Raw genomic sequence first — 22128 nt, 5'->3', positions numbered from 1 at the left:
AGAACAGGAATCCCATCCCAGTTCCAAGGAACTGGGAGTCTCAACCTGTTCATAAATTACTCTTACATGCTACAGAACAGAAAGTTGCATTAGAGGCCCACAGGTCTTGGCTCTTCTGCATTTAGAACCATCAGCCCCACAGGTCCTGTTACAAAAGCCTGTGCTTATTTGTAAGGACTCCAAATGACCTAACACCTGACCTAACACCTGATTTTTTTATTTTTTTTTCCCCTCTAACTGCAGGAGGGGAAATGAGCCAGCATCTTTTGCCCCACCCCGTAGATCCGGAGGCAGAAGAGTAATTGAGAATGCAACAGATGGAGCTGATGACGACATGGATGCCAGAGATGGAGATTTCAATGGAACAAAAGCCAGTGAATAAACACGCTTAAAAAATTGCACTGCAGCAGGGGGAGGGAAGATGATATTTAGCACTGTATAAGTCTACTCTTAGTGTCAAGGTCACATACACCCACTCCTCTGACAGATAAAAGCACAACTGCCTTGTCTCCAATGTATAGACTGATGTTAAAAGTACTCCAAAACTTATTTTACCGGGAAGTGTATTTGAAAAGGTGGGGTTTTTTTAACAGAGTAATTCACTTTGAGAATCTTCCAGAAAGTGAGCACTAGTAGCTCAAATGACTTAAATTCCAGTGAACTGTAGTCTACACAGGATTTGTTAAGACTGTTGCAGGGGAAAAAAAAAAGGCATTGGTCAGTTAATCTTTTCTTGAACTTTCATTTTGAGTATTCAATTAATATAGGGTTTTCTCCTGGTTACTACACCCCTGATGCACAATTCACAAGGTGGAAGTGCCTTTTTAATCACTTACTGAAAAATATCATTTGTTCAAATTAAGTCAACTGTTACAGTTTTATATGCACCATGGATGTGCTTACACACTAATAAAAGGCTATAAAAACGACTCCACTATTCTTATGCACAGGTGTGACTTGGGTGTAATACAGCTTGAACAGAATGGGGGATGCAGGAGAGCTTCTCTAAAACTGAAATACTTCTTAGAAAAGGTCATCTGTAATCAGAACAAAACCTTGATTTTCTCCTAAGCAGTTGCTTTTGAAGAAATACAAAACAGTACATACACTGAGCTGGAAGTAAGATGATGTGAAGTGCTTGGGAAAGGTTTGATTACCTCAGGGACACACGGTGGTGCCCGTGAATGTACCCAAAGGCTGACAGACATGACACCGGACCTGCAGGAGCTGGAAAGCAGACTGGACCCTAAGTGTCTGTCTTTAGGCAACTTGATGTCTGCTTTGTGTAGAAATACTTCCAGCTAAAGCCTCTAACACAGGCTGAAAACATAAACAGCAGCTCACACTGAATGCAGGGATCCACACCAAGCTGTTCTGCATTAAGGGATCAGCACACAACTACTTTTTTATTTTTGGAGCACTTCAACAAGACCACAACCTACTCCTGAGAATTACCAGGACCTACCACAAAGCCATGCAGCTCAAGCACTTTCAGACAGCAGCAGCTTTGTGGTCACAGCGGGGCAGTAGGGAGCCACACACAGCCAAGCAGGATGTAAAATGACTCTAAATAGAGTGCAGAACTTACTTGATGCCTTCGATTGAACAGCAAGTGAACCTTAAGCAGTGTGACCACAGGGAGAGCAAATCATGCAAAAACATCCACCTTGACAGCTAAAGCAATCATCTTCTAAATCTAAGCATTGTTCCAGAAGGTACAGAGATCACAAACTGGAGATTCACACTAGGCACTGTTTAGCCAGCAGAATTCAGAGCCCAGAGAATTGTCTCTGCTCATGAAAGAGTAAAGAGGAATCCATTTAGAGCAACTAAGATGACAAGCTGCAGCAAAGGGAGGTGAGGAGCTTCACATAAGACTGTTTCACTGCTTGCTCAGGCACACAGCCCAGCTCTGTAAAGATGCCTGAGAGCTGGCTGTTAAACACACTTTGGGAGCCTGCATGTGGGAACGAGGAGACCAAGCAAGTCAGACTCCATATAAAATGGTCTGAAGCACCAATGCTTGAGGCAGAACCATCAAACTGAACATGGAACCCTTCAAAGAGGAATTCTTTTAGAAAATCCACAAGCATAATGGTAGACATTGGTCTGATGGTCAAAGCACTGCCCCACCACTTCAGAAACTCAGGTTCCAGTCCCTCTTCCGCAAAGCTTGTGACAAAACAGGGAGTCAGAGTTGCTTTGGTAACACCACAGAAAGGAAAGTATCCTTCTGCAACAGCAGCTGAACCAAAAGTTCCTCTCCCAAATAAAAGTTCCTCTCTGTACCATTACAAAGGCAACTGTTCTGGACTAAATTATTTTGATGATTATCAATAGCATTGCCCCTTGTCCAACTGCAACAGTGTGAGAGGACAAAAATTCTGAGTTAAAGATTTTAAGAGAGAGAAATGCCAATGGTAAGCACTTTAAATTCCAGAGGAATCTTTAGCTATGGCAATATTTACATTCCTTAGGGTAGGAAAGAATGAGAAGAAAGATATGTAGGAAAATCTTTGCGTGATTCAGCAAAATCAACAATATCTCTTAATTGATCAGAAACAGATGAGAAACTGGTAGCAAACCTCTGTGTACAAACCACAGTAACAACTTGCAAGAAAAACTCAAAATGCATCAACAACTAGCATTCAAAATAAACTTTATTCTGCTCCCCAGTTAAGCCAACTTTGTAGGTGGACTGAAGAATGGAAATGATCTGTGGTTATTTCATATTCCAGAGAAATATGCATCAGTGGCTGTTTTCACAGCATTTTCTTTAAAAAAACCCAAACAAACAAAACCAAAAAAAACACCAAACCCATTTATGTATTCTTTTGTCAAGTAAGCTCTCCCCATCCCCCCCAAAAAAAACACCATAAAAATTGTTTAGTCATGATTACTTTTGCAAGTAGAGGCTTCCATAAAATACATCAACACTGTGAGTGAACCTACTCCATTTGAAAAACAAATTCAAATGCAGTAATATTCTACAGGGGAAAAAACCAATTTAAAAATAATTCTCTACTCATATACACTTGTCTAGCATAAAAGACTTTTCAGATTAAAAAACCATTTCTATATTAGTAACAGCTGAAAGCATATATTCGCATAGAAAAATAAAACAAGAAAAAATCACTAACACCCAAGGCACATTAATAAAGGGAAGTTAGTAAAGCAGTAAAACCCATCTGTCAAGATGTTAGAACTAGAAACTTAATCAGGTCTCTGGCTTCCTACAACTGCTAGACTTTATGGGTCAGAAAGAAAAAAAAAAGATATGTTAAGTCACTCTCAAGTTCCTCACCTTGCTCTGGGATCTCCTGAGCACTCAGCACTGGGAATGTCTCACATTTAACCATGACCTGTTCTTAGTGGCAAATCATTGCTTACAGAAACATCTTGCCACTACAGAGCCAGGGTTTTGTGCAGCAACATTAGGACCAAAATATCCCACAAGGAGCTGAGCAGCTTCCCTGCAGAAATACACCTTTCTCCACATAAAAACACTCCCCTCATTTGGGTGACTGCAGCACACAACACCCACGATAGAAAGCAGAATTCAAGCCAGAACACCCTGGTGCTGTATGAACACCAAAAGCCAAAGCCTGAGGGGATGCATAGGGAATACTGTCTCTGCTGTAGGTAGAAGGGCAGTGGCTTTGGCAGTGTCAAAAGAAGCAACCTTCAAGGAGCTATTTACAGCAGCTGATGCAGGAAGCAATTCTCAGTCCTGCAGTGCCAGGCAGCATTGCTTTGTCACACTACCCACCCACCAGACTGGGCAAGGCCACAGGAGGACAATTGTAGCTCTGTGTTCAGTTCTCACCTACCCTGAGACTGCTGCCTGTTTGCTCATTGATATTCTCTTTAAAACTAAAGTTTGAAATATACATTTTCTTTTCCTTTTCCAAAGCCAGCCAGGCTTTTCATAGCAGCATCTTGACAACACTTTGTGAGGGATGGCTCATTGGTCCTGGAATATTTGAAGGCCGTGTTCCAAACTCCAGGCGTTTCGCCAACCTGAAAACACAAAATAGGAGTTGGTGCATTTCTTGCTCAGTGTAACCAACTTCAAATCAACTGCTCACTTCCAGAGCACACCACTCAGCTTGAGAAACAACAGATGAAAGAACAGCACTCTGAGCACTAAGTGAGCCTGTTTCTTAAATGGGCTGAGTTTCCACTGTAACACAGGGCTCTGTTTCCCTTTGAGCAGCAAGCACTATCTTTTACAGGTGTTGGAATTTCAGTTCTAGCATTACAGCAGTAGATATATAATCAGATGCATGAATAAGTAAGCCCCTGAGGCTTTCTTGTAGGAAATTCCATGAAGTTTCTCCCCTTGGATAGATAGTTCTACGTGGAACACTCTTTCCACACGACAACACTGGGCACTGGGTGACAGGACAAACCAGTACTCACAGTGCAAGGGTCTAGATGAATAATTAAGTCTGGAACAAACTGTACTATTGGCACTTAATTCAAAGAGAATCAAAAGAATGTGCAGTACAAGATTGTCAGGGTTTAAGCAGACACTGAACTGTAATTTGTGATAACCTTGCTGATTTTTCTTCATTTGTTTAAAATAAGACAACCAGTTCAAGCATTCAGAGAAATGCTTAAATTGAATAACGTTAGTTCCCATCAGCTGCTCCTTGAAAACATATCTTAGCAACTGTAAAGTGTTCTGACTGAGTGGACCTATGATTTACCTTTTCTCCAGTTCTCCCATTAATGAGAGTCTTAATTGTGATAAGGGATAAGTCCCTACATGCCATAACATTCCAGAGACATCACCTGTACAAGAACTTCAAGCACAAAACAAATTGAGCCAATAAGCAAGAGCTCCTCTGTTGGAGTTTGTCCCCTTTAAACACTGGTTTATAATAAAACACATCTTGCATTTGCTTCGAATTTGTAGTATTCAAAACCTGATTTCAGCTAATCTGTGAAATTCGACAACTAGCGATTCCAATTTTAAACTGATCTGAAATGTTCAAATCCTAATCCTGAAAAACTGAATTTCACGTCTTCTGGAAACAAATCTGTCTCTACCAAAACAAAGATTCAATACTAAATAGCAGGCCCTAAGTTCTAACACCAGCAGTTGTCAGACACCAGCAGAGAGCAGCACTCACCCTGTGTCACACAGGGGCGGGTGAGGACTCAGGCGCGTTTCAAGGACATCTCTGTTCATGTACATGGACACCGAGGTTCTGTTTGGAGACTGGTCATACACGAAGTTTCGGCAAGATGCAAGTTTGGACTCCAAAGCCTAATTTAAACACACATGAGACAAGTGTCAGATTCACCCTTCTATTTCAGAAGACGGCATTGTGGCACACCAAAACTGCATTAAGTGTGTGGGTCTGGGGGCTTTTTTCTTTCTTTAAGAATGAGTTGTCCAGCGGTGGAACCTGCTGACCCCAGTGCCACATGAGTTCTGAATTTTTGAAGAGAGGAAAACAGTCATCTCTCTAAAGCTAAATCTCTGTTTCTGTAGGGAGCTGATGCTCTTTACCAGCATAACCACAAAATCTTCAGCTTCCTCAGGGAGATTTTGACATCTTTCTTACAGGCATCACTTTTCAGATTACTGAATGTTCATCTGAACTATCTGCTTCCCTAGACACACAGCAGGCTGTATGCATTAAGTGGTACACCAGAGGGAACTGAGCCAGAGATACCCTATTCTCCACCACATGCTCCCTTCCTAGATCACTCCACATTTATTGTGAGTTACTTTTCAGCTGTATCAGTTTTGCAGCTCAGCCCAGCAGTCATACAAATGCTTGTAACAACACAGCACCAAGGGACAAGGAAGAAAACAGGAGTCACGGGATAACTTCCATCATGAGCATCACCTTAAATATCAAACTATAGCTTAACAGGACATTAGGCCTTGCTCAAAAGACTACTGGGCTCTCAAGGCAAACTTCAGCAGAAGCCCTTTGGACAGCAGGCACCAGCCTTCTTTCATCTCTGTCTTCTCCAGGAGCAGATCCCTTCTTAATTTCCTCATGCCAATTTACTCTTTCTGTACGTGCACTTACAGAAATTTGTAGAGGAGATTTTATCCCCATCTGGATTAGAACTTAGAAAAGCAGAGCAAGGTCCATCTTTATTTGGGGGTTGGTCAGAAACATACGAAGTCCAGGCCAATTTCAAGGCCACGCTTAGCTAACCTGGGGGCAGGAGACTCTTTCCAGTCTCCCCTGAACAGCAGCACAAATAGTGCTGGCAGCAGTTTCCAACAGCTCCACCTCTCCAGGAGCCTTGGCTGGCAGGAAATCACTCACCCCCACTTTTCGCAGCAAGTCTCCCACAATATTAAGTGCAGATATTCTCGCAGCAGGTGTGAGAGGGGTTGCACCATAACTGTCCTCCAGACCTGCAGGGCAGGTTAAAGAATGTTACTCATTTAAAAAAAAAAAAAGCCTTGACACTGGAAGTCAGAAGACAGCCTGACATCAACATACAGAGCAGAGGAAACAGCAATATCCTCACCTTTTTGTATCTCACCTCCAGATCTTTCATATACCATTAGGAATATGAAGCACTGCCTTCCTGAGACAGCTCATTACACTAAGATGAAGTCTCTAGACATGTTGTGGCTTGGTTTCTAGAGATCTGTTCTACCAGCCTGCTCTGTCTCTGTTGCTGCAGTGGGACCAGAGGGATGTGTCCTCCCAGAGGATCATCATTTACCATTTTAGTACAAATCTCCAAATCCTCTAACTTCTACAGAAACAGTAATTCCTTCACACAAAGCATATCATTTTAGGTTAAGGATACTGAAGTCCACAAACTTTGTTAGTGCTCAGAGCTATAATATCAAATCATCAGAATGTGACAGTACAACTCCCTGCACTTTATGCATGAACAGTTACACACATTTCTGGCTTTTAAATTAAGGAGAATTAGTGTGAGAGGTTTGAAATATAGAAACAATCAATGCTCACAAAAAATAAGTAACAATATAATTGACCTGAAAGTAGAGATATTTAGTGAAGACAGATTGGATGACTTGCCAGTGTTCTGCTGTTCCAGAGAGAAAAAAAAGTCTCTCTCAAAGAGCACTTACTTGAATTGTCTTCTCTGAGAGAGTAACGTGTGACATTAAAAGATCACACAGGCTTTTAAAACCTTTCCCCTAAATTAGACCAACATCTCTGGGACAGTTGTGAACCAACAGTAAAGTCCCAATAGCTCATCTTACCCCTCACAATTATTATTACTGGACAGTGCAAGTCAAATGGAAATGAATAGCCCACGAATAAACTCCAAAAATCAGTCTACGAATACACAGACCATGGTGATTGGATTTAGGTGTATTTAACTGAAACACTAAACCCTCTTCCCTTCTTTTCATTCCTCCTTTCACCACAAACTATAGTAAAAATGAGAGCATCAAACAGTATTTTTGGTTCCCTGTCAGTCACCTCTCCTAAACGTCCCAGGGGTGGGGATGCTGATGGGTGTCCGGCGCAGGGAGGGGGTTGAAGGCACAGACAAGGAAGCCTGAACTGCAGTGTCTGTTCTTTCTGCTTCCAGGGTCGCCCGCATCGGTGTTTTGGGTTTCTCCTGTTTCTGCTGCACTGCAAGCTCTTGGCGCAGGTCTGTGAAGGAAGCAACACAAAGCAAGCCTTTGGAGTATGTATCCACCCAGATAATCTTTTGCTCATGGAGGTGAAGTCAAGTCACTTATGCTTGTAAAGACTACTCCAGGCATACCTTCAAAATCTGGATGATAACTAAAGGCCTTTCTAGGACTGTGGCTCAAGATGTTTTGGTATTATTAGCTCAGTTGCTACTACCTGGCTTTCATTTTCATACTCTTTACAAGGCTCCCCTAGAGACAGGGAATTAACTCCTTTCCCAAAGTTACAGGCTGGTAAGCAGAGGCACATCAAGTCTGAGGCTCAGCAACTTGGCACACTTTGGCTACACTCCAGCTCCCTGCAAGGCTGAGATCCCACCTATTGTACCCTTTTCTAGCCTGGTTTCCACATGAAAAAAAAATTGAGCTGAGGCCAGGTGGAAGCTACACAGTTATCTAACCAAGGGATGGAGCACTTCTGTCCCACAGCCTGGCTGTAGATTATGGATACCACTCAAGGGCACAGAATCCAAGTTCTGAAAATAGACATTTCTCCAGCTCCAAGGTCTCTCTCTTCTCACCCAGCCTTATTGACAGTTATCAAGAAGCCAGCACGTGAGGCTATTCCAAGGCAACCAAAAGTCAGTCACAGCCCTCCTGTTTCACTTCCCCATTAGTGCTTCAATAACTCCCCTTTTAACAGGCCAGGAAACAATAAGGTTAGTGCATATTAGAGCTGACCTTCACGTGTTACAGGCAGCCAGAGCAGCACATGCCCCAGCTGGACTGGCTCTTTTCAACTCCCTAAGGCCCTGAAGCATGATCACAGATTAGGAGAAGGCTGGAATAGACTTTTGTTGCTGTGATCTGCTCTGGAACAAGGTCAGGAGTTCAAGGAGTGGGAGTGGAACAGTCTTAAGTTTCCTTACTTGCTTCTACATTTCAGATAGCAGGTTTTAAAGATGTAAACTTAAAAACCAAGCTCTGAGATAATATAGAGAGGACTGAACAGCTACAAGCCAGGAGGGGGCCAAGGGAAAGACACAGGTAATTTCTGTCTAACCTCTAGCTTCATCTTTCAGGCGCTGCACAGACTCCAGAAGGTTTTCCTTCTCATCCAGCTCACTCTCCAGAAAAGCATTTCTTTCAATAGCCTGGTTTAAACGTTGCTCAAAATCCTCCAGAGACATTATAGTGGCTCTGAAAAAGAGTGCACAAGATGTTACTATCTTCAAGAACATAGAGGATGTCCTCACTGAGAAGAAAAGGGATACCGTTGCATTTTTGTTTGGTTTGCTTTGTTTTATTATTATTTTTTATTTTAGCTTGTGAGATATGGAAGAGTGCAGTGGGGGGAGCAGAAGGGGAAAAATAAATTTATCACATTTCCCATCTGCTATCAATCATCACTTCAGTGATTAGTTCAGAATGGCCATGCTAATGGGCACAGTACCACAAACAGCTGTTTTCCACCTCAGGACAGAACAGAGGTAGAAAAAGAAAACACAGAAAATGGGTCACCTTTTTGCTCTTTCCAAGTCATCATTTTCTTGCTCAAGTTCTCGAATGTATTTCTGAAGCTGATCTTTAATAGCTTTTGTCTGTGCCAAGTCATCTTCCAGCGCAGAGATTTGCCTGTATCCTTCTGAATGCTGCATTTCAATCTTTTCCTAATCAAAGGCAAATCAAACAGCACACTTAGCAACACATGTTCTCTTTCTGTGCCCTTGTCTGAGCTCCTTTAAAGGCAGATGTTCTGAAGTTTTTTATCCCTTTAGATACGATAAAATTCCAACAAAGCCAATTGCTCACATACTTTTGAGCTGCCAGCAGTCAAGAGCTCTTCCTGGCACTCCTTATCAAACAACGGTGCTGGGGAACATTCCCTGATCCTCACAACTCAGGGCCATTCCTTGCCCCTCCCAGACAGCACAACTCAGCATAATTTCTGAGCCCCAAGAGTTTTAGCAATACACAAAGCAGGATGCAAGAGAATTTTCAACTCTGATATGAAGTACTTATGAGCCAAAATAACAGGAAGAAAAAAATCCAAGCGTGACACTGTCACATGCTGCTGTGGAATCAGCAAGATTCTGCATTTCCCCCAGGGTTTTATTAGCCCAAAGCAGGTTCAGAGTTATACTTGGGATGTGAACCTAAACCAAACTCTGTCTCCCTTTATAGCATGTACACAAGGGCACATTTAAGAGAGGCACAGGCGAAGAGGAAGGCTTAGCTTCTACATTAGATCTCTCTCTCCTGCACTGCCACTGTATATGGGGTTAGTTCCACAGCACTTGACAGGGAAAGCTTCACAGCACACTGTCTATTATGACACTTCATACTCCACCAACTTGCTATCAGACCACTTCAACATGCCAAGATTGCTGTATAAGCAGCATTCCTGAAGTGCTCTCCATCCCCAATTTAAGTACAAAACACTTGAAGTCACTGAAAACAAATGCATGCACTGGAATTTGAAAACCACGGCACACAGTCTAGTGAATGGTAATTTGAAGACAGCTATTTTAGCACATAAATGCACAGACAAGGAGGAGGGAAAGAGATACCCATTCTCAATTAAGAAATTATTTTATTACAGTGTGGTGACACTGCTATAATTCTGGATCTCTGAAGCTCAGTTAAGAGCCTCCAAGAGGCAGATTACTTCCAACTAGCTACTCAGGACTCTCTAAACAAACCCTCCAAAGCATTATTTCCATTAGATTTTAAGTAGTGTGACCACTGGTTTCTGAGGGGGGAGCAAGCACACACACATTAGGCTGGTTAGCTCAAAGCCACAAGCTGTGTGGGCCTGGCAAAGTTCACCAGTGCTGACCTAGATGCAGACACCAACCCTTGATGGGCTCAGTTAACACTGCTGCTCAATAGCTTCGAGATAAATGCTTTGCTCTTGAATTGATTTAGATAAAAGACCAGAACTGCAAGGTCTGGGTCTTTGTTTTTAGCCAATTGTAATAAACTATCAGCTGATCTGGCCCTCAATGGTGGCTCTGTTCCTTCACCACAGGCTGTTACTGCAGTTTTCAGGCTGCATGAATAGCCAATTGTTAAATGGTTTATTTCAAGCAAAATACGTTTATCTACTATGAAGAATAATTTCAGATTTTCTCAAATATGGCTACCCTTCACTTTCTGAGTTATATGTTGTTTCCTACTATTTTCATTCTGAACTGCTTTGGCTGGTCCATTGTCCCTTCCTCTCATCCCAGCTACTCTTCCATCCAATGAACTATAGGCTTTATTTTTGTCCAACTTTTGTCTTCTCCCCAAACCCATCAGCTTCCATAGGTTTATGTGGCTACGTGGAACAGCAGACCAATACTCCATACAACACACACAACATTTAATACTGCTCAGTCACTTCAACAACAAGAACAAAGATCAATGCAACATAACAAATACAAGAAACAAACTTTGGAGGTCTTGCTATCAAAAAGCAGCAGGGGGGGAGAATTGCTAAGTTGGTGCTAGAGGGACAGGATATCTGCCTCAAATTTAAGAGTATTTCCTTAGGACGGTAATTTGTAAAACAGTTTAAACAAAAGGCATTGCAAACATGGATTCATCCGGTGATTAATCCTTTATACAAATACCTTCACTCCCATTAGCTCATTATTGCATCCAACTGAGTAGAAGAAGTGTAATTACATTAATCTCTGCTTCCACAGAGATCAATCCAGCCCTACAAAATACTGTGTTGTGTTTCTTGAGTGACTATAACTCACTCTGTAAGCAAAAGGCCTAGAATCCAACTTTGAAAAGGCACACCAATTTCAGTGACAATTTTTTTCCAAATTTTAAAAAATATAGTAGTATTTCCTAAACCTGCCAACCAGCACAGAGGACTAGCAGCACCTTTGATGAGACTGAAATGAGGCACTCATCACTCTACATACCCTAGATAGCTTCATTATTTCTTAAGTCACTATGGTAAGAAGTTCCATCTCAATAAGTTCATATCCTTTATGTTTTATAGTTCTGGAAGTTAATGCCTTCCTGCTGGTTCTTCAATTCACAGAAGGCCAACCAAGTGTAGAAGAGGATAACTTATTTTTCCCCAAGTACTGATAGATTCAGTAAAAAAAACAGGACTGTAACTGTTTTATGACTCTCAGTTCTATGGGTTACCCACTGGCTGCTGCTTCCCAGCTTATCTGGAATGCCAGATAATAAATACACGACTATGTAAAAAGGGTTTAAAACTTCTGAGTTTTCTTAGGTAATGCAAAAACACAGCTGCAGTGTTTGTGTTTTGATTGTTCTGCAATATTATCTGTGCCTGTGTAACGCAGACAGCAAGAAAGCTACAAACAAAAGCATTAAATAGACAGAAGAAGGAATAGAGCAGCAGCTCTGTTATGTTCATGCTTAGTCTCCACTCTACTGTGAACAATTTTCTCCCATCTGAAATCTATCCTGACACAAAGCCACAACCTGTGAACAGGGGTGCAGGAACACCACCAAGGAATCCAGAACCCTCAAAGCAGAAATCACATTGGTATTTCTTAATTTTTCAAGCTTTTCCTTTCTGCAGTTTTCTGCTCAGTTTCTCGGTAATGCTGAAGCTTTTCCACAAGCCAGGCTGAATCTGCACGTGCCTGTCCCACACCTCTGCACTCTGGATGTACACATTCTATGGGCACCATCCCCTCTTACCTTCACTGACTCCAGCTCCATCCGCAGACGGTTGTTTTCTGACAGAAGGTCTCTGTTTCTGGACTCTGTTTGCTGCAGCTGAGTCTCCAGTTCAGCTTCATACTCTCGACTCCCTTCTTGGAATTCACGCAGTTCCTCCTGTGTGTTCTCAGCACTAGAGAGCAATTCCAGCAACAGAGCTCATCATAATGAACAACGAAAAAAATATCTCTTGTTCACTCAAGGTAAAAAAAATACTGCCCCTTAACACAGAAGGCTCTGTGCCCTTCTCCAACATATCTATTCAATAGCAAGAGAGAACTATATGCAAATGTTTCCCCATCGAGCATGGAAAGCATGTAGTGAACTTGTAAACAAATTAAAAAATCCCAAATAAACAGAAAAATCCCAAAGTCTGTCTTCACACTATAGGTGTGTGTACATCCCTTTAGCTTGTAATTTGTCCCCTGCCATCTGCACATTTAATCTGTTATTCAGTTCAGTTATTTATTTGGAAATACGAACAAAGCCATTATTGATTAGCAATAAAAAGTGAGTAACAGAGAGAAAAGATGGAAGGAAATGTACTCTCATATTCTGAAAACAATTCTACTGAAACAATTCTCTGGCAAGCTGAACAAGGAGCAATGAAAGGTCTGAACACCTGGTTGACCTCCTTGCACGCAGTGTCATGCACCCTATCCAGTGAAGGAAGCCAGTGCCTTACCACTCCTTGTACTTCATAGCCAAATCTTTCCAGTATCTGGTTTCCTCCTCCACTGAGCTGAAGTGATGTTCTTCTGAGTCTTCCATGATGAGTCCTCAAAGTTTAAAACTCCTGTTTCATTTTTCCCTCCCTGGAAAATTAAAAGGTCAAGCCTAAGGCAGTGAGCTACCCCAGTCCTTGTTGCTGCAGAGCAGAACACCCCTCCTGCCCCACAGTCACTGCTTGCCTGGAGACCAAACTAAAGATCAGCCTTGTCAGGACCATCAGATAGACCATAAATGGGAAAGAACCCCTGCTGAGTCCCCGGGTCCCTTTCCCCACATCCCCAGCCATGAGCACCTTCCACACCCTCGGACTGCACAGCACAGAGCACCAAACCCCAACCTGAGCTGCAGCTGTGCCAATGCACAGAGAACAAAAGGCAAAGAAGGTATCTCAGGCACAACTTCAGCTCCAAGACACTGCAATTCAACAACCCTAAAGACACTTAGCATGAAATTAAACAGAAACTTTAAAGAGACACAGATAAGGTACTCAGAGATACTGATTTCCTGTGTTAACATTTCCAGGAACATGTAAAGCTTTTTGTGGACAGAACTGCTGGACACATGAAAAATTTCTCCCTAGGTCAACACAGACAAAGCTACCCACCTTTAAATCTGAAATATCACAGCCCATGTATGCCTGAAAGCTACAATACATATGGATACCTCAGAGAGCCATGGGAGAAGGGAGCTCTTGAAATTCCCAGAGAAGCGAGGATAAAAGCTCCCCAGAGGTTCTGGCAGAATAGCACCTGGCTGGGTTAGGTATGCAGATAGATTGCAGCAACCCAGTGTGCAATCCAGACCATCCAGCTGTCCCTGTGCCAGCATAAACCCAGTCACAGGACACAGTCCCAAATGGGAATGACACATGAAAGAGCCACAGGAGAATCAGGAACCTCAGGGTGGTCACTCCCACTTGAAGACTTAAGTATCAAAACAACACAACTAAATAAATGCCCTATGATGTGCATGATGAACTCTAATAAATGGATCAGTAGCAAATATCATTTTATATGAGTCTTATAACATTTTATATTTAGTCTTAACAACAGAGAAACACCAAACCTAGTGCTCTGCATAATCTGCCCATGTCCAACCCTGGGTGTGGCAAAGATTCCACACAGACAATTTAAGAGAAACCAAATTGAATCAAGAAAGGCAAATAAAGGTGGAATCGAACAATTAATGACAATGCAATTGTCAGAAAACTGTATCACTAAAATCTAATGACTGAAGGAACACAGTTCTACCAAGTTTCTGCTTCAGTTCTATGGAGTAAAACATTTCCAAGAACTAATCCTGATGGAACAAGGAGAGAAAGACAGCCAAAGCCTTCAAAGACCACTTAGATGTCAGCCCTTCCTTCTATTCTTACTGACATAGCTAAAGAAAATGTGCATCCACTGCACATCTCTTTAATTCAATGGAAAAAAAATTATTTATAAACTCTGTCAAGATTTTCTCCTCCAAAAATCCCCTGGTGTAAACAGGATTAACAGCCATCTATCTAATAACTCCACTGAGAGAAATCAAAGGAGTTCTTACCTCTCCTACAGAAAAGAGTATCAAGTACCCTAAGTAGTCTGGCAACCTAAAGTCCAATTCTTACCAAGCAATGCCACAGCCCTTTTCCCAGCCCAGCAATTATCAGATTATTGAGCACATTGTCACAGCTGAGTGGGCTGTGCCCACACACCTCAATGCACAGTGTCAGCTACACACTCACAGAAATCACAATATTATTTAGAAAGGGAGCTGCCAGGTGAGGGGAAAAGTTACTAAGCTTTAGTTTTTATAATCATTTGACACAAAACGTTCATTAGACAAAGCCACATGTCTTCCTTCTCACAAGCAAAGCCACTGTGTGGTGTACTGACACACTTCCAGCATGAAGTCTCAAGGCTGCTGGTCTCTGTATTTAAAGAAGTATGAACTGGGGAAAAAAAATAGAGAGGAAAAGGAGTATGAGTAAGGAGGAGTGATTTTCCAAATAGTACTCTTGACCATTAAAAAGGAAATAACGACCAAGCATAATTAACATTCTTGACCTAGGATAGTTTATGACACATCTACTCTGTTATTTTTAAGCGAACTGAAAGTGCCTTTGATGTTAATAAGCACGTTCTTATGCTCAAAGCACTGTGTACACATACCCCCCAATCCCTGCAGCACACTTGCAAAGAAAAAAATCCAAAAAGTTATAATAAATCCCATATCTGTGTTTGGACAGTCCACAAAAATAATTCAGACAAGATAAAGGTGTAGTGCAAAACATCTTGCTCCCAAAAGCTTTCAAACAACCTTTTGGAACCAAAAGACACAGCTCCCATCGTCCTCAAAACCTTGAATATGCTCATATCTGGCTTTGACTTGTGTTTTTATACTGCACTTTGGAAGAAGTAAAAAACAGTACTAATTCATATTTTCTAAGATTGTCTGGTCACACAGAGAAGAACTTCCCTTAACTGAGCCACAAGATCTGTAAGACTGTCACAGAACCTTGTTAACGTTCACAGAAGCACAAAAGGTGCCGTGCCCTCCGGTTTCTAGGGATGTCTTTGTAAACATGAGATTATTGACCCACTGAGGGTGTCATCCATTAAGAGTACACTCTGTTTCACGGTTACCATTACTAAATAGTACTTGTAATTTAAAATTAATTTTTGAACTGCAAATACATGGAAGGACTGTGGACTGGTACTTATTCCAGAGCCACAGGCAAATGTTTTCTGCCTGCAACAAAAGACCTATTAGTTTCCCTGTACACCTGCACTACATCCTAGTTCACAGGGATTTTCAAACTAAATGAAGATGCAAAATAGAAACTTAAACTGAAGAGAAATTTCCAAGTTTTAGACAAAGTATTACATCTTTTTAAATTTTTTTCTGAAATTTGTCTTAAAAAGAGTGCAAGAACCACGTAATTTGTAAACTTCTTTTAAAAAGGCTAGGGCTCCGACTCTGTTTTTCCCCTGCTGCCTTCTCTGCTGGATTTTTAACAAGTTGGAGACAACACACAAAATGCCTGAAGAGAAAGTAATTAGGAATTCCTCATTGTCTAGGCTCACTACAAAAGCAGAGAGGGCAAGGGGGGGTGAAGGAGGTTTTAGAAATGCTTTGTTAAACACTGGAAAAAAGCAAGGAAAGAAAGTCACAGTCTGTAACAGGCACACACTGGCTGCACCTTACTTGTTTTTGCACACATGAAGCCAGAAGAGACATCTGGCCAGATTTCCTGAGTGCAGGCAGAACGAGGGCTCGTCCCAGGCATTACAAACCCACTACATCATGCAGGAAGTGGAAGAGTTCATGGGTGGGGACCGGACTTTTGCAAGGAGAAAAATACTACAGCATAAATGTTTGCAGGAAACAACTTCATACAAGTGAGAGCAGAACTGCAAAATTCCCAAGGGGAAAAAAAACATCAAGAAAAGCCACACACAAAACTAGTGAAGGAACTCCAATTTGGAAATCACACTCTGAGTTCACCCAAACTCATGATGGCCTCAACTTAGATTCTGTTTCAGTTCTAAAACAAAGGACTCAAAACAACCCTGATACTGGACCTTTTTTTTAACAAAAGAACATTTTAGCTTGGTGAACAATGTTGGCCTATCTTTGTAGCAATGCCTGATGGTCTGAGTCAAAGAAATTCATACTGGAATTAAAAAGTAAAATAGTACCACAAATACTACTGAATTATCCATGACGGAGATGATGAAGCTCCTAGTTAGACATATTTTCCAAACTGTAAACCAAAACAAACTCCCTCTGTGCTCCTGAAAAGTTGCTTTCCCATCCTATGAAAATTACATTTGCTTAAAACAGTCCCCTTGAAAGGGTCCTCCTGTAACACAAGGGCCTATTTTCTTTTGTTTAAGCAATACAAAAGAAAATCACCACAAGAGAGAAAGAAAAGGGGGAGGTCACGGATTACTACAGAATCCCACAGCCAGCACTGAAGAGTTATCAGCTTCTCCGGGCTCTTCTCTGCCAAAGGGCTGAATTCAGCACAGCCCTTCTCAGTTACCAGCGCAGCTCCGATACTGTCGAAGCAAACTCCGCAGTTCTGTCCTGGAACGCCTGACCTTTACGTTTCCAGCTGCAAGCCAAGAGGTCAGCGAGGCAGCGCTCGGGGCTCCCCATTCCCATGCGGAGCACGAAGCCGGGAGGGAGCGAAACCAGCGGGCACGGCTCCCACGCTCCGCTCCCCTCCCCGCCAGCCCCCGCAGGAGGTTCAGGTGCGCACGGCGGGGCGCGGTGAGGGGCAGGGTGCGGGGTCCCTGTCCCCCATTCCCGATCCCATTCCCGACCCCGGGCCCCGCTCTCACCGCTCCCGCAGCTCCCACCGCCCGCACCGCGGCCGCTCCGCCCCCGCCGGGCAGCGCCACCCCATTGGCTGCCGGTCACGTGCCGCGCGCCGCTCCGCCAATCAGCGCCGCCGGGACGCCGTTTGGAAAGGTTTGGAAACTTTGGTGACTTTCAAAAGGCGCCGGGGGCGGGCACGGGCTGGGCACTGGCCCTGAGCCCGATCCCCATCCTGGTCCTAGTCCTGATCCTGGCCCTGGTCCCGATCCTGGTTCTGATCTTGGTTTTGGTCCTAATCCTGGTCCTGATCTTGGCTTTGGTCCTGATCTTTGTCCTGGTCCTGGTCCTGGTCCCGATCCCGTTCCTGGTCTTGATCCTGCTCCCATTCCTGGTCCCATTCCTGATCCTGATCTCGATCCTGATCCTTATCTTGATTCCATTCCTGTCTCAGTCCTGCTCAAGATCTTGATCCTGTTCCTGGTCCTGATCTTGATCCTGATCCTGGTCCTATTCCTGATCCTGTTCCCATTCCTGATCCTGTTCCCATTCCCCATCTTGGTCCTGTTCCCAACTGTTCCCGTTCCCAGTCCTGCTCCCGGTCCTGGCAGCACCAAACCCCCTTTGTCAGTGTTCCAGGATCTACAGTGGGTACCAGGGGCTGCATCTTCTGAGGTGTTAACTGTGTAAACCGGTGTAAACATGCCAGCAACAGCATAATTTTAAAGACATGATTTGCCTTGGAATGTCCTAAAGGAGGAAAAGCTTTACATCAACTTTTTTTATTATTATTTTTTTTAATTCCAAAGGCCTCTGCTGGAAAAGCAAGCAGTGAGACAGCACCTGTAACTATTTTTAATGCCAGCACAACATCCTTAGACCAAAGTCCCCTTTTCCCAACCACAAGGACAAGTTTCTGTGTCGCTGAAGCACATGGTGCAAGGACAAAGCAGTCTATGAAATATTAGACACTTCCACTCATCTACATCTCAGCATGATGTCACCATTCCAGAAAATGAGCCGCAGGCACCCGCAGGGGAATGGAGCTCCTGCAGACATTGGGGCAGAGCCGCAGCCCATCCACTGCAGCCCGTGGATTCCCTGCCGTGCCCTCACACGCAGGACTGATAGGAGAGGGACAGAGGTAGGCAGAGGCTTTCTCAAGTGCCCAGGTGTGTTCCTACCGACCGTGTACACAAACATTTGCTCATTAGTCTGCCTGGCATTTGTTTCCTGAGTCAAAACCAAAGCACAAATTATCACACGTGTATCGCTCCAGCCCACACAGGCACGGCCGTGCGTCACCCAGTATCACCTCACACCCAGCAGCAGCTTCCCAAACTGCTGGATGAGAGACAGCCACGTGCAGGAGTCCTAATCCCAGTTTCATTTACTGCTGTGATGCAATACCAGGCCTGGAGCACAGTCTGACTCTGAAAAGACTTGTCTAAACTGGGAATATGTCTCTTCCAAAGACTTTGTAGAACAAGGCTGCCACAGCAACTAAGTGGATGCACACTATATTCCACTAAAAGAAATCTGTCCATAGCCAAAATAACTTTAACTGAAAAGGGTGAGTAAAACTTATATTTTTCAGGTCAGATGTTCAGCAGAATTAAATGGAGACAAACTATTATACAACTATGAAGAGAAAACTAAATTATGTATTTAAGAAATTGGGTTAATAGTACTTGCAGTTCTGTCATTACTCGAGAATGTTTTTATTATTGGATAAGTTGCAGGAAATAAGCCACATACTATTGTAGTATGTGCCCAGTAATTAAAAAAATTATACATTGTTCACAAGTTTGGGACAAAGGACATTTTACTTCAACACTTCAAGCAAATGTTTGAGGACAGTGTGAGTTCACAGATGATATCAAAGGTATGCCTGACTATTTTTAATATTTCTCATCTTGAAGTACTTGTAAAACACAGCAAAACTTCTGACATTTCAGAGGACGCTGAGAGCCCCTCATCCAATTCTGAAACACTGTAACAGCACCCTAACAAATGCCAGGGGCTCAGAGGCACTACTGGGGGCACTGCTGTACACCAGCAATAAATATCTTTTTAAAACAAAGGTTACTGTAACCACTCTGACTGCCTTCTTTGCCAGAAGAACGAGAACACTTGGCTATTTCAAAATGAGCAGAAGAGATTATTTTATGCATTTATTTTTAGTTTGCTGATTAATAATTAATAACTGGCAGATCTTTGTGGTGCCAGGATTCATGTGCTGGTTGTTTTGATGAAAAGGCCATACTGATTCTTCCATGAAAGCTAAGTGGACAAAAATGTATAGACTGTAAGTTCTGGTAAGGTTGCAACACCTTATCTTTGGGCAATAACCTTCTTATGGGAAAAAATACTTGCTTTGCTGCAAGAATTAAATAACTCACCACAGAACCACCCAACCTATTGATGGAACAGGAACTTCTCATCAATTGTCACTGTAAACTACTGAACTTTTTTTTTTTTTTTCAAATGGATTACCCATAACAAGATGTGACAAACATGTACTAGAATATCACATGGAAATATTGCTATCACTGAAGAGCAAGTATTTAACATCAATGAAACCTATTTCTGTCTCTTTAAAGATGTTATATAATTCTCTGCAGTCTGTATATGGATTTGCACATGCTTAAGCAAGAAATAGATTCTCACTACTTTAAAAACCTTCTGATGTCTTGAACTGACTAATCTGTTGATGAAACTGTCAAATGCTCATTGATAGCACTGGCTTGTTAAGCACAGCAGAGCACAGCACCACTCACAGCCTTGGCACACAGCAGTTACACCCCCAGTGACCCCACCAGCAGGGGCAACACTGGCTGTAGCTGTGACCATTGTCACCAAGACTTCACCTTGCTGCTGCCTGCAACCTGTTAGGCAAAGGTCAAGGTAAAATGCCAGCTTAGCCTGCTACCACGATGTCACTTAAAATATACTGAGCCACCAAAAAGCTCTGTCACTCACCTCACTCCCTGAGGGGCTCAGCTGCCCTCATGCCAAGGAACAAGCCCAGCTTGGATGATATGGATTGGCTGCACTTCAGCCCAGACTTCTGAAGGAAGAGACTTCTGAAACAGGGCTGTGCCTGTGGAAACACAAGAGAAGTCTTGGAATCAGAATGAGAATGGTGTTGATAACACACTGATGTTTGGGTTTTTGCTAAGTCGTGTTTATCATTAGTCAAGGACTCCTTGGGTTTTTTTATGTCTCATGTTCTGTCACTGAGGAGGTGCACAAAAAAACCTGGGAGGGACTAGGTGACATGAATGGGCCAAAGGGGTATTCCCACCACAGAACATCATACCCAGTATACAAACTGGGGGGAGTTACCTGGAAAGGGGACCAATCTGGGTTTGGGGAGGGGGGTCTGGCATCAGTCAGCAGGTGGTGAGCAATTGTGTTGCACATCACTTGTTTGGGGGGGGGGTTGCCTTTCCCTTTTTAATATCATTACTATTGTAATTTAAAATTATTACTGTATTTCACTTTGGGTTTGGTTTTTAAACTGTTCTTATCTTAACCTACAACTTTTACTTTGATTCTCCTCCCCATTCCATCGGGCTTGGGTGGAGAGAGGGAGGTTGAGAGTGGTGCTTAATTTCCAGCTGGGCTTAAATCACAACACATATAATGCAAGTCTTATGGCACATGTGGTAGTCTTGGTCCAGTTCATTATACTTTCATTTACATGCACAAATTTCCTCCGGGGGTGTCTGTTTTGGCATTATAATCATTTGATGTAATGTGAGGTTACATTCCATCCTATCAGCTACCACCAAGTTTTTATTTAACCTTATACTCTTTTAGTTTCTGCTTGAATCTATTTGAACAACCAGTTGTCAAGGAAATAAGGATTTGTGTTGTTCTGTCCCTGGGGACTCTGCATTCCTCCATCACTCCCTTCCAAGCTTCCCCAGCCTGTGATTCTGAGATTCTGTGAAACCCCGCTGTCACAGAATCCCAGACTGTGTAAGGTTGGAAGGGACCACAGCGGGTCTCTTGGTCCCCTCTCCCTGGTCCAGCAGGGTCATCCCCGAGCACACGGCACAGGATTGTGCCCAGACGGTTTTGGAATATCTCCAGGGAGGGAGATTCCACACCCTCAGTGGGCAATCTGTTCCAGTGCTCCGAATGAAGTTCCTCCTCATGTTCAGGTGGAACTTGCTGAGCATCAGTTCCTGCCCGTTCCCTCTTGTCCACCCCCGAGCAGAGCCTGGTCCACCCTCTGACACTCCCATTAGACATTTATACGCACGGATGCCATGTCTGTAACGCTGCTGGCAGTTCCCACGAGGTTCCCGTGTGTTTTCCCCTCACGCCCCCGGGGCCATTTAAAGCCGCCGCGTTAAAGGGGGCGGGCGCGGGGCGTTACGACAGCCGCCTTTTGCGGCAGCGCGGGTTTGCGGCGTGCGGCGGCGCCCGACGGCAGAAGGAGCGGAGCGGGAGGAGGAGGGAGGACAACAAAGGGCCGGCGGGGCCGGGCCGGGGCCGGGGCGGCGGGGCCGGTGAGCCGGGGTGAGCCGGGACGGGGGGCACGGCGGGCACGACGGCACCGAGACAGGCCCCGGCAGCGCGGGGCTGCTGCGGTGGGGACGGGCAGCTCCCGCGCCCCTCGCGGCACGGCCCGTGCCGTCCCCCTGCGGCGGCCGCGGCCCGAGCTCGGTGTGGGGCCGGGGAGGGTCGTGCCGGGCTGGGAGCGCCCCGGGAGCCGCGTGGCGCGGGGGAGCAAAGCGCGGGCACTCGTGGTTAACGTCACTTTTGTTCCTTTCGCT

General features: G+C 43.7%; 2 protein-coding genes and 1 long non-coding RNA gene across 7 annotated transcripts in view; 1 reads left to right on the top strand and 2 right to left on the bottom strand.

The window, feature by feature from the left end:
• The window catches only part of MYH11 (myosin heavy chain 11), a 56831-nt gene extending 55902 nt beyond the window's left edge, over positions 1 to 929 (top strand). For 3 of the 4 annotated variants that reach the window (XM_064672881.1, XM_064672880.1, XM_064672879.1), the window contains one exon: positions 244 to 929. Coding sequence is in view for 2 of the 4 variants with exons in the window: in XM_064672880.1 (XP_064528950.1) it covers positions 244 to 382 (139 nt within the window). In the remaining 2 variants the exon portion in view is untranslated. The remainder of the gene's footprint in view (positions 1 to 243) is intronic. The other variant, XM_064672882.1, reaches the window with a different exon arrangement.
• A 1713-nt stretch (positions 930 to 2642) lies between these two features.
• Positions 2643 to 17437, bottom strand: NDE1 (nudE neurodevelopment protein 1). 2 transcript variants are annotated; one of them, XM_064672896.1, is made up of 9 exons: positions 17365 to 17437; positions 12987 to 13116; positions 12281 to 12434; positions 9122 to 9270; positions 8664 to 8800; positions 7443 to 7619; positions 6300 to 6391; positions 5139 to 5275; positions 2643 to 4020 (listed from the first exon to the last, which is right to left on the bottom strand). In XM_064672896.1, the coding sequence occupies exons 2-9, from the start codon at positions 13070 to 13072 to the stop codon at positions 3927 to 3929; spliced, it is 1026 nt and encodes a 341-aa protein (XP_064528966.1). In that variant the 5' UTR covers positions 13073 to 13116; positions 17365 to 17437; the 3' UTR covers positions 2643 to 3926. The 2 variants fall into 2 exon arrangements, with proteins under 2 accessions (XP_064528966.1, XP_064528967.1); XM_064672897.1 differs by lacking the exon at positions 17365 to 17437 and having other exon boundaries at positions 12987 to 13284.
• Positions 17438 to 19499: 2062 nt separating this feature from the next.
• LOC135423059 (uncharacterized) lies at positions 19500 to 21985 on the bottom strand. The gene is made up of 3 exons (XR_010434694.1): positions 21612 to 21985; positions 20321 to 20441; positions 19500 to 19621 (listed from the first exon to the last, which is right to left on the bottom strand). It is a non-coding gene; the product is annotated as an uncharacterized LOC135423059 (long non-coding RNA).
• Between the last annotated feature and the right edge of the window lie 143 nt (positions 21986 to 22128).

This window comes from Pseudopipra pipra, chromosome 16, assembly GCF_036250125.1.
Source record: "Pseudopipra pipra isolate bDixPip1 chromosome 16, bDixPip1.hap1, whole genome shotgun sequence".
Classification (NCBI taxonomy): Eukaryota; Metazoa; Chordata; class Aves; order Passeriformes; family Pipridae; genus Pseudopipra; species Pseudopipra pipra.
This window is presented reverse-complemented; position numbering and strand designations above follow the sequence as displayed.

Coding starts and splice junctions, on each gene's coding strand:
- NDE1 (XM_064672896.1), bottom strand. CDS start 13,072: ATGGAAGACTCAGAAGAACATCACTTCAGCTCAGTGGAGGAGGAAACC. Junction 9,271..12,280: donor TGGAGCTGGAGTCAGTGAAG/GTAAGAGGGGAT, acceptor GCCTTTGATTAG/GAAAAGATTGAAATGCAGCA. Junction 5,276..6,299: donor ACTTGCTGCGAAAAGTGGGG/GTGAGTGATTTC, acceptor TGTTTAAATTAG/GCTTTGGAGTCCAAACTTGC.